The 13,060-nt window shown below is 45.3% G+C and overlaps 1 protein-coding gene across 2 annotated transcripts; it reads left to right on the top strand.

The window, feature by feature from the left end:
- The first annotated feature begins 351 nt into the window (after positions 1–351).
- Positions 352–7,464, top strand: LOC146870703 (uncharacterized). 2 transcript variants are annotated; one of them, XM_085646161.1, is made up of 5 exons: positions 352–524; positions 3,418–3,469; positions 3,573–3,680; positions 3,833–3,973; positions 4,180–7,464. In XM_085646161.1, the coding sequence occupies exons 1-5, from the start codon at positions 471–473 to the stop codon at positions 4,506–4,508; spliced, it is 684 nt and encodes a 227-aa protein (XP_085502287.1). In that variant the 5' UTR covers positions 352–470; the 3' UTR covers positions 4,509–7,464. The 2 variants fall into 2 exon arrangements, with proteins under 2 accessions (XP_085502287.1, XP_085502289.1); XM_085646163.1 differs by lacking the exon at positions 3,418–3,469 and having other exon boundaries at positions 405–524; positions 4,180–7,462.
- The last annotated feature ends 5,596 nt before the right edge of the window (positions 7,465–13,060 follow it).

Below are 13,060 nucleotides of genomic sequence, written 5' to 3'. Positions count from 1 at the left end.
TCCAAATACAGCTGATTACGCAGCCCTCCCCTCAGCAGACAGTAGTTTATTAACAGATGTCATAATGCTAAGGGGTGTATCTAACACACAAAGCCCTGATTAGAAAATGTACCCTGGTCAACCAGCATGTCCCTAAACTTGAGACCACTTATCTTACCAGGAGATTTAGTCACAAACACATCTGATTACCCAGCTCTTCCCAGGACAGGCAGTAGGTTTAATTAACAGATGTTAAAGGGGGGCATCTAGCATAAACTGTACATTGGTCAGAAAATTTTCCCACCCAGGGACCCCAATACCTGGTTCTAAACCCCACCTCCATGAAGGGTGGTGACCTAATTAGCAGGCCAGGACAGGTATAAAAGCATACTTTGGGCTCAGCAGACATAGCTATTTAAAAACGCCTTGGTGGATCGACATACGTGGATTGTTTTGCTGCACAGGATCAACTCAGAAATTTAAAGGGAATAATGGATCAGAACAACTTATCAAAGATTGACGCCGCCTGCTATACATTATGGGATGTAAGTAAAGTAGGGGGGCTGGCACAATGTGGAATGTTTAAGGTTTTTATTTAAAGTATTGGTGGCAATGCATTTAAGGTGAAGGCTGCATTTTAAAAGGGTTTTAGCGCAATGTAGGACTGTGTTTATAGTGCTTTAAATAATGTTTAAAGAGTGGGGGCCTGATGGTTAATGTGAATAAAGGTTGGAGGTATTCAGGTGAAATGTGGTGTAATTTTAAATGCTTCTTAATACATTTGAGGGTTGCATTTAAGGTGCATGAGACAGAGGTGCGAATAGGTTAAGTGCAGAGGTAATCATATATTTTACAAAAATCCTAGAGACATGTAACAGTTTGTTGGGTACTGTAAGGTTGTCAGAGTACACTATATAATAGACTTTGTATACAGGTCAAAATAAATACAACTGTGTACTTACCCAATGGCTATGCTGGTGCTGCAGGGTCCATGGCGCAGGTTGTGGCTGCTCACATGGTTGATAGTTGTCCCTGGGGACCTGTGTGCGCTAGTCCTGTGTGGGGTCAGAGGCCCAAAGCTGTTGAGGGAGGTCCCAGATCGAGCCATCGGGGTTACCTGTGGGGCTCATGGTTGTTTGTGGCATGTTCTTGTACGTGGCAGAGGCCCCCCGAATATGATGATGCCTTCCCAGAGCCCTCAGAGGTCCGTGAGGGCTCTGGGCTATGTGCGACATGTTGCTGGCCCATTTAAAGCAAAAGAAAAGGCCCCAGAGCACGCTGACCACTATCGGTAATCTGGGGATTGCCTGCAGATTTCTTTTTTTTAAATTGAAGCCCCCGGAGCCAGCTGTGCTTCATGCTGCGCTCCGGGTCGCCTATGAGGCTGTTGTTGGGGGTATCCTGAGGCCTTGGGTTGCAGTGTGGCGTGAGAGGCCCCTTTTTTTAAAATGTAAGCTCCCGGAGCCTGCTGTGCTCTGTGCGGAGCTCCGAGTAACTTGTGCGTGTGGGACACATGTCCCCGTATTAAATAAATAAACACCCTGAGCCCGCTGCCCAAGTGTGGGGCTCCAGGTTTTCTGAGGCCGTGTGGGGCTCGCGGCCCCGATACTTTTTTTAAATGTAGTCCCCAGAGCCCGCTGCCCAAGTGCGGGGCTCCGGGGGTAATGTGCAGGTGCTGTGGGGGGTTGGGGCTCGCGGGCCTGATATTTTTTTTTAAAATGAAGTGTCCCCGGAGCCCGCTGACCAAGTGTGGCGCTCTGGGGAATTGTGTTGCGCTGCGGTGGTTGGGGCTCGCGGCCCCGAATTTAAAAATAAAGACCCGGAGCCCGCTGGCCAAGTGCGGGGCTCCGGGGTAATGTGCAGGCGCTGTTTTGGGGGCATTGGGGCTCGATGCCCCAGAAACAACAAAAATAAATATATGGCGCCAACCCCAGAGCAAGCGTGTGGAAGGCGCTGCTCTGGGGGGCTGGGGCCCGGTTTCCTCCGACCCCACGTGGGTCTTCATGGCGGTGGCAGCGGCATGGCCACAGGGAGCTTCCTCTCCGTATCTGCGAGGGCCAGACCCGCCCCTTTCATGATGTCACCGGGACTCCCCTGACATCACGGAGGGGCAGGACTGACCCTCGTAAATGCGGAGGGGGAGTTCCCTGCAGGGATTCCTTCATGGCTGCTGTGACCCCAAAAGGGCGGCCAATAAAAAAAAAATACATTTTGTTTTAAAAAAAAAAGAAAGGCATCAGGGCCACAGGGAGCTTCCTCGCCGCGTCTGCGAGGGCCGGCCCCGCCCCTCAGTGATGTTCCTGGGGACACACCTGTGACATCACTGAGTGACGGGTCGGTCCTCGCAAACGCGGCGAGGAACTCCCTACCCGGGCTTCCTCTGAGGCTGCTGTGCCCAAAGAGGGCACTAAATAAAAAACATTTTAAAAAATGCCTTTTCAGCCGCAGGGACCGTTTTAGCAGCGTCCCTTCGGCTTTTCTTTTTTTTTTTCAATTTGGCCAAATGATTTAGAGTGCCATAGCCCCATGAGTGTGGGCATACAATTAAAATAACAAATAAAATAAATGTCTTTTTAGCCGCAGGGACCTTTTTTTAGCAGTGTCCCTGTGGCTTTTCCTTTTTTTTTTTTTGTTGCCATATGTGGGGCATATTAGTTTAGGGTGCCATAGCCCCATGAGTGTGGGCAATTAATTAAAAAAAAAAAAAGGTATTGAGAGCCACAGGGACCATATAGCAGCGCCCCTGTGGTTTTTCTTTTTTGTTTTCGTAGGGGATATTTTACATAGCGCAAACTCAACCTGAAGGTCTAGGAGCTCTTTCTTTTCCTTTTTTTTTGGAGCCACTGTTACGTTACACAAATGCACATTCATTTTAGGTAGGCAAAGGTAGATTAAGTGTTGTGGCACAGGGGTTTTCCTCATGTTTTTGCACGCCCCAGTCAGCCTTTTTAAAAAATAAAATTAAAAAAAGCATGCATATTTATGCGCTCCCCCAGATAGCCCTTTTTAAAAGGCGCGCTTTTTCTCTACACAGGCAGCCCTTTTAAATGCAACCCAGAGTGTGTATATAGTGTAGACCATGCTGCGCATAATGTATTTAGGGTCTAATTGTGACAGGTTTTTCTCCTAGGCGCTATACTTTTGTTACTTGCAGTTTATAAGTGAAAAGTCTAATATAAAGCAGCAAATTATTAAAAGGTCCCCAACAGCCGCTTGCACAACCATTACATAGATATGTGTATAGGTTATGGGTGTAGATATGGTGGGTCTTGTGGGGAGGAATCAGAGGTTCTCATAAAAAATTAAATGTCAAGGCAAGGCTGTTTTCAATTTTGAATATATGAAAGGCGTTTTCTAAGGTGTATTTAACAAACTGTAATGCGGCGTTTATGAGGTGTAGTTTTAAGCAGCCCTTTTTTTATCTAACCCTAAACACAGGACTTACCGGAAATAACCATCACAGACGCAGAAATGCTAGCCCTGCAAGCAGGTATATGTATTTAGAGTTGCGTAGTTCTGAGTAGGTTCTGTACACCATTGTCTCAATAGCTCTGCTTTTCTAATGGTATTCATGTATATGTATGTTTTTATAGATTATGATACCAATGTACAGCAAAATCTTGATGATATAAAGCAGTACCTGGGGTCTAAAGACGCGTCGCAGACACTCTGCACACTGCAGGATACAGTGGTTCTTTCAGGTAAATCAAAAAAATGCCATGTTGTTTAAATTTCCTAAGACTTAGACTCTGTTAAACCAAAATCCCCAGTGGCGTACTGTAGGAGGGCTCCTCAGAAGGGTCTGCTAAGGTCTTGTTTATACCGTAAATTTGATTTTTTTTTTTCTTTGCAGGGTCCTCAGAGTCATTCACGGCCGACGCCGCTTTGCAAGGCGCTGCACAGCCTACAAAAGAAAAACAGCTAAAAAGGAAATCTTCAACATCTGAAAATGGACCGGTGACAAAGAAAGGAGCTGGCAAAAGACCTTTAAAAGGTGTGTTTTACAAAAGGGTGCGAAAAAAAGAACTCTCTGTATTTTATTCTCTCCAGTAGAAGGGGGCATCGCCGTGTAGTAGGGCTTGTATAAAGGGGGGCGTGTAGAAATTAATGTGCTGGGATGTCTGTGGGTAGTGTAAACATCTTATACATGTTCTTTATTTTTTCTAATATATATATATATTTTTTTATCTTACATTCTAGGAGCCGTTCAAAAGAACCTTGGAAAAGATTCGTATAAATTCAGGAAGTCTGCAAAACCATTAATGGACATGACAAAGACCGTTCAGAATGCAGAGCCTGCAGCGAAAGGTGTGAGTAGGCATGTGCGCCAGGACAAGCTCTGCACATACTACACGCACATACAAAAGAGAACAGACACTGCTGTGAAATGCCAAATCAAGCCCTCTGCCAAAATGTTGAACACTCTAACAGGAATGCCTATTCTACAAAGGGTGGGGAAAAACAACAGAGACGTGCTTACAAACCCAGACAACGTAATGCCTGTTGGGTGTAAAAGCGCTGTTGCGTAGCTGAACCCGCTCCAGGCCTCAAAAGGGCTCCCACTCTCAAACAAATCCACCCTTAACAAGAAGCAGAGGGATCAGGAACCCCAACAAGGTCCTTCATACATCAAGAAGATGTCTGTGGTCCCGGAGTCCCAAGCAGGCCCTTTAGACCTCAAGATGAAACCTGTGGTCCCTGAACCCCAAACTATGCCTCTAGATCTTTCATTAAAAAATATTGTGACATCTGTGTATTAACCCTCTACAACCCTGATCTCTAATGGGCCAGCGGCTGTGCCGGTAGTGGTAGAAGATCTGGTACAGCACCAATCCCCTAAAGTGAATTGCCTCTCAAGAAAGTATCTGAAGAAGAAGCAGAGGGTACAGGCGTTACAACTGGAAACAGCAGCAGATCCCTTAATTAAGCCCCTTACACCGCAGGCCCCTATCCACAACCTGAAACCCTCTATAGTTTCAAATAAACTAACAACATCTATAGAGGGGTTCAACCTAGACCAAACCCCAAAACCGGCTATAATCATGCCTGAGGGTCTTAGGAGCTCAGAGTCTGAAAGTGCTCAACCCTCAGGACCCCCTTATATTGGTGGCAGCGGATGTCTCAAGGCTTTGACAGGGCTGATAGACAAACTTGATAGAACCTCAGAGGCAGCGCACAAGGGTCCTTCTAAAGCGTACAATGGGGATCTGTATACGGATGTTAGACATTCACCCTCCAACAACACCAACAATTCCTTAGCCGATAGGGCCCTAGATTATTTTGACGACCATTTAAACTCCCCAACCCTTATGTCACCTATCATCCCTCCCTGTGCATACGACCCAACCAGTTGTTCGCACTGGGACCCTATGTCTATGATCCCCCTGGTCCCTCAGTTACAGAATGTTGTTGTGGCGGACGGGGCGAGAGATGATCCGGGGGTGTTACAGGCAGTTGTAGAACCAAACACTGTATTCATCCCTAATCCGCCGCAATATGATTCGGTAAACCCTAAAGAGGTACTAGGGGCCCATGTGAAAGACATACAGATGGCGGTCAGAAAGTTAAAACGCCAGGCGAACGCCGCCACTTTAAAACTAGGGGGGTGCGCTAGCGGCAATGGGACAGGGCTGGAGGTGCAGAGAAAGATACTACAAATGGTTGACATGTGTAAAAGGGTGATCCTACAAACATGCCAAACAACAATGGCCGACTTATGGAGTATCCCCTCGTGACTAGATTTACGTAGGCCCCTAAAGAACCATCATGCCCTGGGTCTTAATAAAAGTAAGCGCAAATATAAATATAGCAATAAGGTCCATACGGCGCTGACAAAATCCCTGCGCTTCTTACGCTTGCTCAAGCGTAAAAAGTACAGGGAACCCCTCGAACAAAGGCACACATTTTCACAAACAATGCCTGAATCACATACATCATTACCAGGCACCCTACATTACATAACTTCAGAAGAGAACCGTTCGAGGGGGGTACAAGTGAAGGGATCAGGGGGGTAGAGTAACAACACACCAAGACCAGGAACACACAGAAGGGCCGAGGGGTGGGTCTGTAGCAGAGAACTCTATGAGCATGTCGCTAACCGACACAAACCATACAGCACAGATAGGATGGGGTATGCTACCTAGAAAAGTATGGTCCCGTAAAAAATAAAAGTGGGCTAATAGCTCTAAGCAGCGCAGGCTTTTAATTAGCAAACTAAAGAAAGCCAGAATATGCGCTACACGGATGCTTAAAAGAAACCCAGAAGCGGGGGTAAACCAAAATCTCCAAAATGATACAGCAGCAAACTCCCCCATAAGTCAGATTCATCAAGATGAGGATTCAGAGGATGTGTTCTTAGAGAGCGTTAGAAGCTACAGTCGTACTGTAGAGAGATTTAACGCTATAGAACACTATGAGGAGTTTAGGTTTATTAACCTACATCAGATAACGTCCTCCACGCATGGGCTTTTAGCCATACATCAGGCTGTGCAAACACTCATAGAAAGGTTGTTCCGCGATGTGGGTCCTAATGATTTTTTCCAGCTACGCTTCCAGGGACAAGGTATTGACAGTCCTTTGTTCACCAAACGAAGGGCCCTTGATGTGTTTGATGCAGTGGAATTTCTAGAAGACCTCTCGAGGCTTTTGCAGAGTAAGGCTGAACTAGTCGCCTATGGCACTTTCAGAGTCATATGGCTCTTTTTATCGAAAGCGGGGCGAGGAAGAATAACGCCGCTCAAACAATAAGATTGCCGAGTAGAACCCAAACAGACTCATCAAATATCTGCAAGGGAAGGAAAGCAGTGCAGTTTATATCACCCTCGCCCATGATACTCTAAGTAAATAAATCGTGTTGAGCTTATTTATAAATATGTGACCGGTAGAAATGTCCGGCTGAGGTGAAGACACGGATTAGATTTACGAACGGACGTATAGTCAACACGCTACAAAATAAAGAAGAAAGGAATAAGTTTGGACTTATAAATCAAAGAAAACTTTTTAAGAAAAGGAATAAAATCTGTATGAAGATATAAGACCAGACCAATTTTAACCCCAAAACTGATACATGACAGATGTTATTCACGATACAACCTGTACCACAAGAAGATTTGTGACCTGGTATCGCAATCTGTCCTGAGGAAGGTGGTGAAGCCTTTAGCTTATAGACTACCGAAACGTGTCGACGTCCCTGCATTTTTTGAATCCCTAAAGAGCAAAGGACTTTTAGATGACAAGGAAAAGTTTCCTCACTAAAAAGCACCAGATAGATTTATTTAGCTGTGGGATCAAACATAGTTAAACAGGATATATAGACTGCCTGTAGTTAGTAGGGTCACAACAGGTTCTGCATCTATGATTGTTTAGGAATTTTATTTAAGGCCTTTGCTATGTATTAAATGTGGAAGTTTTTTATGTATTAAAAACCATGTACTTTTTCGAAATTTTTTCGAAATTTTAAGAATAGTAAAATTGATTTTAACTGATAATAAGTATATGCATTGCATTTCAATTTGTATTGTAACCTGTGGTTTGAAAGACGACTGTTTGAGTTAGTGGAAAGTGATATAGGATGGTATGAGTGTGTTTTCCAGGGATCTACCTCCTTGCCTATTTATACTTTCAGAGTCATAGCCCTCATTGTACGGGGTCGTGAGGGGGGTGTTTCCAGGCCTTTAAAGAGCGTCCTATACAGCAAGATAATTGGTAAGAAACAACGTTGGTTGCTCAACTTTAACAATGGAGCAGTCAACACATGTCTGGCGGCCAGCATCGTGGGGTTGCTGATGGGGCGCAACACCTCCGACGCTGTCATCCTGTCTAGAGCGGCTGAAGCCCGTGAGGTTCTTGAAATACCTCCAGACCGCATGGTCGGCTTTGGCGACATAGGTCTTTTTGAGAACTAGTTCGCCGTTACGGTGAAAGTTCTTTATCACAATGGTTCTTGGATGTACTTTACAACCGGGAACGTGTGAAAAACAAGACCGTATATGTCCTTCACCACGAAAATCACTTTAACGGTATCTTGAACCTTAAAAGTTTTCTGGGGGTCAAGTACGTGTGCACACATTGCGACCATATATACAACACTAAGACACATCATCAGTGTGAAATACATTGTAAGATGTGTCAGAGGGATGGGTGCGTCGTAGACGCTGCACTGAAGGTGCTGTATCGTAACTGTAAAATGTTTTGTCGCTCGCAAGATTGCTTGCGCATACACCGCAAAGCTGTTAAATGCAACCCTAAAATAGATTGCCAAGAGTGCGGCCGGTATGTGTCAACAGATCACAAATGCAAAGGCATGAAATGCCCAAGGTGTCAGATTCCATGTAGGGTAGGATTTGTACACCAATGTTACATGGTTAAAGGCAGACCCCAGACCAAAACCGAAGATTACATCGTTTTTGATATAGAGTGCACACAAGAGACGGGGGTTGACCAACTTAACTATATTTACACCCACCATCTAACTTCTGATGACTGCTGGGAGTTTGAGGGGCGAATGTGCATTGGTGATTTCCTTAATACATTCATCCAGACCAAATTCAAAGGGTATACCATGCTGGCCCATAACTCAAAAGCATACGATTCATTCTTTATTTTACAGAATATGATTTGTGAAAAGGTGCAAGTAGAACTTATCACTCAAGGTTCCAAGCTGATGTTGTTAATGGCTGACCAATTACAAATAAGGTTCATAGACACCCTGAATTTCCTACCCATGAAATTGAGCAAGCTGCCAAAAGCCTTTGGTTTCCCCGGGTGTAAAGGTTATTTTCCACACTTTTTTAACACCTGGGCGAACCAGAATTATGTGGGGCCCATGCCGCCTCCGGACAGCTACGGGGTTGATTATATGATGCCTGCTGAGAAAGAGCTTTCTACAGTGGTACTCTGAAAACCGTGAAAAGGAGTTTCATTTTCAAACCGAGTTAAAAGCCTATTGCCAGGCCGATATAATGATCCTGCGACAGGCCTGCAATCTCTTCAGAGATGTTGTGATGGCCATGACTAAGAAAGTCACGGTCTTGAAACCCAAGACGCCTCAAATGACTAAGAAAATCAGGGTCTTGAAACCCAATACGCCTCAAATGACAAAGGCAGTTGAATACATAGACCCTTTTCAAAACATCACATTGGCCTCCATGTGTATGTCCATCTACAAACACATGTTTTTAAGACCAAAAAGTATCGCTCTAGTGCCGCCAGACCTCTATAACGGTAACCAGAAACGTTATTCAACCCCGTCTATCCAATGGCTCATGCATGTCTCTGAGAAGGAAGACATACATATTCAGCACGCCTTACAGGGTGGTGAATACCACCTGGGTCCCTATTACCTGGATGGGTACGCTGTAATTAAGGGAGTGCCGACGGCCTTTGAATACAACGGCTGTTTTTGCCACGGCTGTCCTCAGTGTTACAAACCCCACGAGTTTAACAGACTGATGGGTGCCAAATTTGAACACTTACACAGACGTACTCTGATGAGGGCCCAGTATATTGAAAAATGTGGCTTTGCGATGAGGGTCCTATGGGAGCACGAGTGGTTAGATATGCTAACAACCGACACAGAGCTCCGCTCTTTCCTTCAGAGTTGTGACTTACCACAACCTCTGGAACCTCGTGAAGCCTTATTCGCGGGGCGAACAAATGCCATACAACTGTACAGGGCCACTGGTGAGGGTGAGATAATACACTATTATGATTTCACCAGTCTGTACCCATTTGTAAACAAAATGAAGGTATACCCCTTAGGACACCCTACCATCATATATAGAGACTTTAAGCCCCTTTCCGAATACTATGGGCTAGTCAAATGTGAAATCTATCCTCCAAGGCAGCTTTACTTTCCAGTGTTACCATACAGAGTCGATGGTAAGCTGATGTTCCCCCTCTGTCGAACATGCACCGTGTTTAAAGAGGTCGGTGGTTGTAGTCACACCGAAGAACAAAGGATGCTCACAGGGACCTGGTGCAGCATCGAGGTCCTAGCTGCCTTAGAGAAAGGCTACAGACTCGGGAGAGTACACAAGGTGTGGCATTTTAAGAGGACCACGACCCGTCTCTTTTCAAGCTACATTAATTTGTTTCTCAGAGACAAACAGGAGGCCTCGAGATATCCCGATTGGTGTACTAGTCACGATGCAAAACAGAAATACATCGATGACTACCATACGCACGAGGGTATACGTTTACGGCCCCATTTGATAGAGGTCAACCCTGCCCGCAGACAGTTAGCCAAACTCTGCCTCAACTCCTTATGGTGAAAATTCGCACAGCGTACAAACATGTCAAATACGACCTTAATAACAGATCCTGACGAACTGATTAAGTACCTTTTTGCCCCTTGTTACGAGATGTCCAGCTGTGAGTTTATCGATGACGAGACCGCTGCTGTGTGTTGGAAATACACAAAGGAGTACCCCACAACGTGTAACAGCATAAACATCTTCATAGCATGCTTCACGACTGCACACGCCCGTCTAGAGCTTTACGGGGTTATGGATAAACTCCAGGACCGCTGCCTGTATCATGATACCGACTCTGTGATTTTTCTGAGTAAACCGAGGGATGAAGATCCACCTCTTGGGGATTATCTAGGTAATGAGACCAGCGAGCTTGATAAGGATGAGCACATAACAGAATATACCTCAGCCGGGCCTAAGACCTACTCGTACAAAACGAACACCAACAAAGTGTGCATGAAGGTCAAAGGTATAACATTAAACGTCAGCAATGCCCTACAAATTAATTTTGACAGTCTGAAGGATCTGGTGCAAGAATACTCTGCAGCGGCTGATCGTGAAAATGATAGAACCATGGTTGTTAACCAGCCCTGCATAGTCAGATCCAAAAAGAAGTGGGAAATTACAACCCAGCCCCTACATAAAACCTTATGCATTGTTTTTGACAAAAGGGTCCTGACTATGGACTATAAAACACTGCCGTACAGTTATTAGGCACATTAGAGAGGACACCAACAGCACAATGGACTCCAGAATACAGCATCCGCTCTCCTGCGTGTTAGCAGGGCCCTCAAACTGCGGTAAAAGCTACTTTATAAAAAAGCTCTTGGAAAATGCTGCAGGTGCTTTATCCCAAACACCTAATAACATTGTGTGGCTTTATTCGTGCTGGCAAGATCTTTATACAGACCTGTCCCGCAGCTTCCCTCATATCAGATTTATAGAAGGTATACCTGATAATCTCAACTATGATGAGTTGCTACCCCCGACCCTTGTAAACATGGTAATTGTCGATGACCTTATGCGTGAAGGTGGTGACCATCCTGAGCTAGAGCGAGCTTTTACTCAATATTCACACCATCGCAATCTAAGCATATGCTACATTGTGCAGAGCTTGTTTTACAAGGGTAAGAACAGTTGCTCTATTGCACTCAACGCCTCATACCTTGTTTTATTTAAAAATCCCTGTGACAAACAGCAAATATCCATCATAGCTAAGCAGATGTACCTGGGAAACACACACTTCTTCATGGAGGCCTTTAACAACGCTACATCAAAACCCCAAGGCTACCTGCTGGTCTACTTAGAAAATAACACTCTAGAGGACTACAGACTGAGGGCTGATATTTTTTCCCCTGATCTCCCAGTCGCTTACACCCCAAAGACTATGTCCCGAGTCTATAAAAATCATCGCTGAAGACCTTTAATGACATTTGTAGTCCCTGCCCCTATAACCCAGGTGCCGACCATGTCTGACCGTCTATGCCGCAATTTGGCCCTCCTGAAAATGTTGGTAACAGCCAGTCCCCAGCACAGAAAGGCCTTCCTCTGCGCTGCTTCTGACGATGTAGTGGCTGCCATTTCAGAAATAGCTCTAAACACCCTAAAAGGCAACGTCCCTATATCAAAGAGCCAGTTACAAGTGTTGAAGAAGAAGCGTCATCTTATCAAGAAGCTCAGTAATAAAAGGGCCTCACTCATCACCAAGAAGTAACTGGTGAAACAGTCTGGGGGTTTTATAGGCTCATTGCTGGGCATAGCTATACCCATAATTACAAACCTCCTATCAGGACTGTGATGGAGCATTCCTCAAAGATGTATTTGGTTCCTAGACAACAGTTGGAGAAACTGGGCTCTTCTGCGGACATTGCCTGGGACATACATCGAAATGAGACTCTGCGACTGGATGCTGAAATTAAAGACATTTTGAACTGGACGGATCTAAACACGTACGACAAAGTGTCGCTACTGTAATTTAGAATACTCTCGAGGTAGGCTCTGTAGGCGTACATGTTATCGCTCTGTGTGATGAGCCGATCACCCAGGGTGATGTCCACCTGATTAAACATGGTTGCTAGGGGGTAAGCGATCGTCGCCACTTTAGCATCTGCTGCTATATCGGCTCCATCTGCATTTACGATTTTACACATAAGATGGAGTAGCGTGTTGTTGAGATCCAAATACATATCCGTGGACCCTGATACATAAAACTCTATAGAAGCCAGAGGCGTCAAAGCGGCTAAAGGCGATGCCTCCATGATGAAGCTGTTTTTGATGCTTGTCTGCGTGGGCTTTAGAGTAAACAAGTCTAACTCAGATTTGGCGCACTCGCCCGATGCACAGTGTCCGAAGGCCATGCTTTATTTTGCTCCGCTTTAAAAAATATTTACTCTAGAGGCTGATCTCTTCTTCTTCTTTGAAGTTCTCTTACGTCTTGGGGTTTTTCTTTTCTGAGTGCGTTTTGAAGAACTCCTCCTTTTTTTTATAGGGGCCCAGTGGTCCTCTGCGTCTCGAAGTGCGGCACTTTCTTTTAACATGCGTTCGTGGTCTGTACACCAAGCCAGCGTCTACTTGCGGCTTTTTGTTCATGTGTTCGGCAACCGCCGAAGTAACAGACCCTACCACGTCCACGGGCAATGTTCGTAGCCGCCACTTTAACATGCGGTTTTACAATTTCATAGCCTTTTCTCAAGAAGGGCATAGCTCTTCTAAACAGACTGCGGAAGAAACCTCCTAGACCAGCCCCGTACATAACAGGTGACCCTTGAAAGTACGGAGGGCCTCCATATCCGGCCTGGTTTCGGTAATAGTCCCTGTACATAGAAGGGTCC

This window comes from Triturus cristatus, chromosome 1_1, assembly GCF_964204655.1.
Source record: "Triturus cristatus chromosome 1_1, aTriCri1.1, whole genome shotgun sequence".
Classification (NCBI taxonomy): Eukaryota; Metazoa; Chordata; class Amphibia; order Caudata; family Salamandridae; genus Triturus; species Triturus cristatus.
Note: the sequence above shows the minus strand (reverse complement) of the source record. Positions and strands in the feature narration are given on the sequence as shown.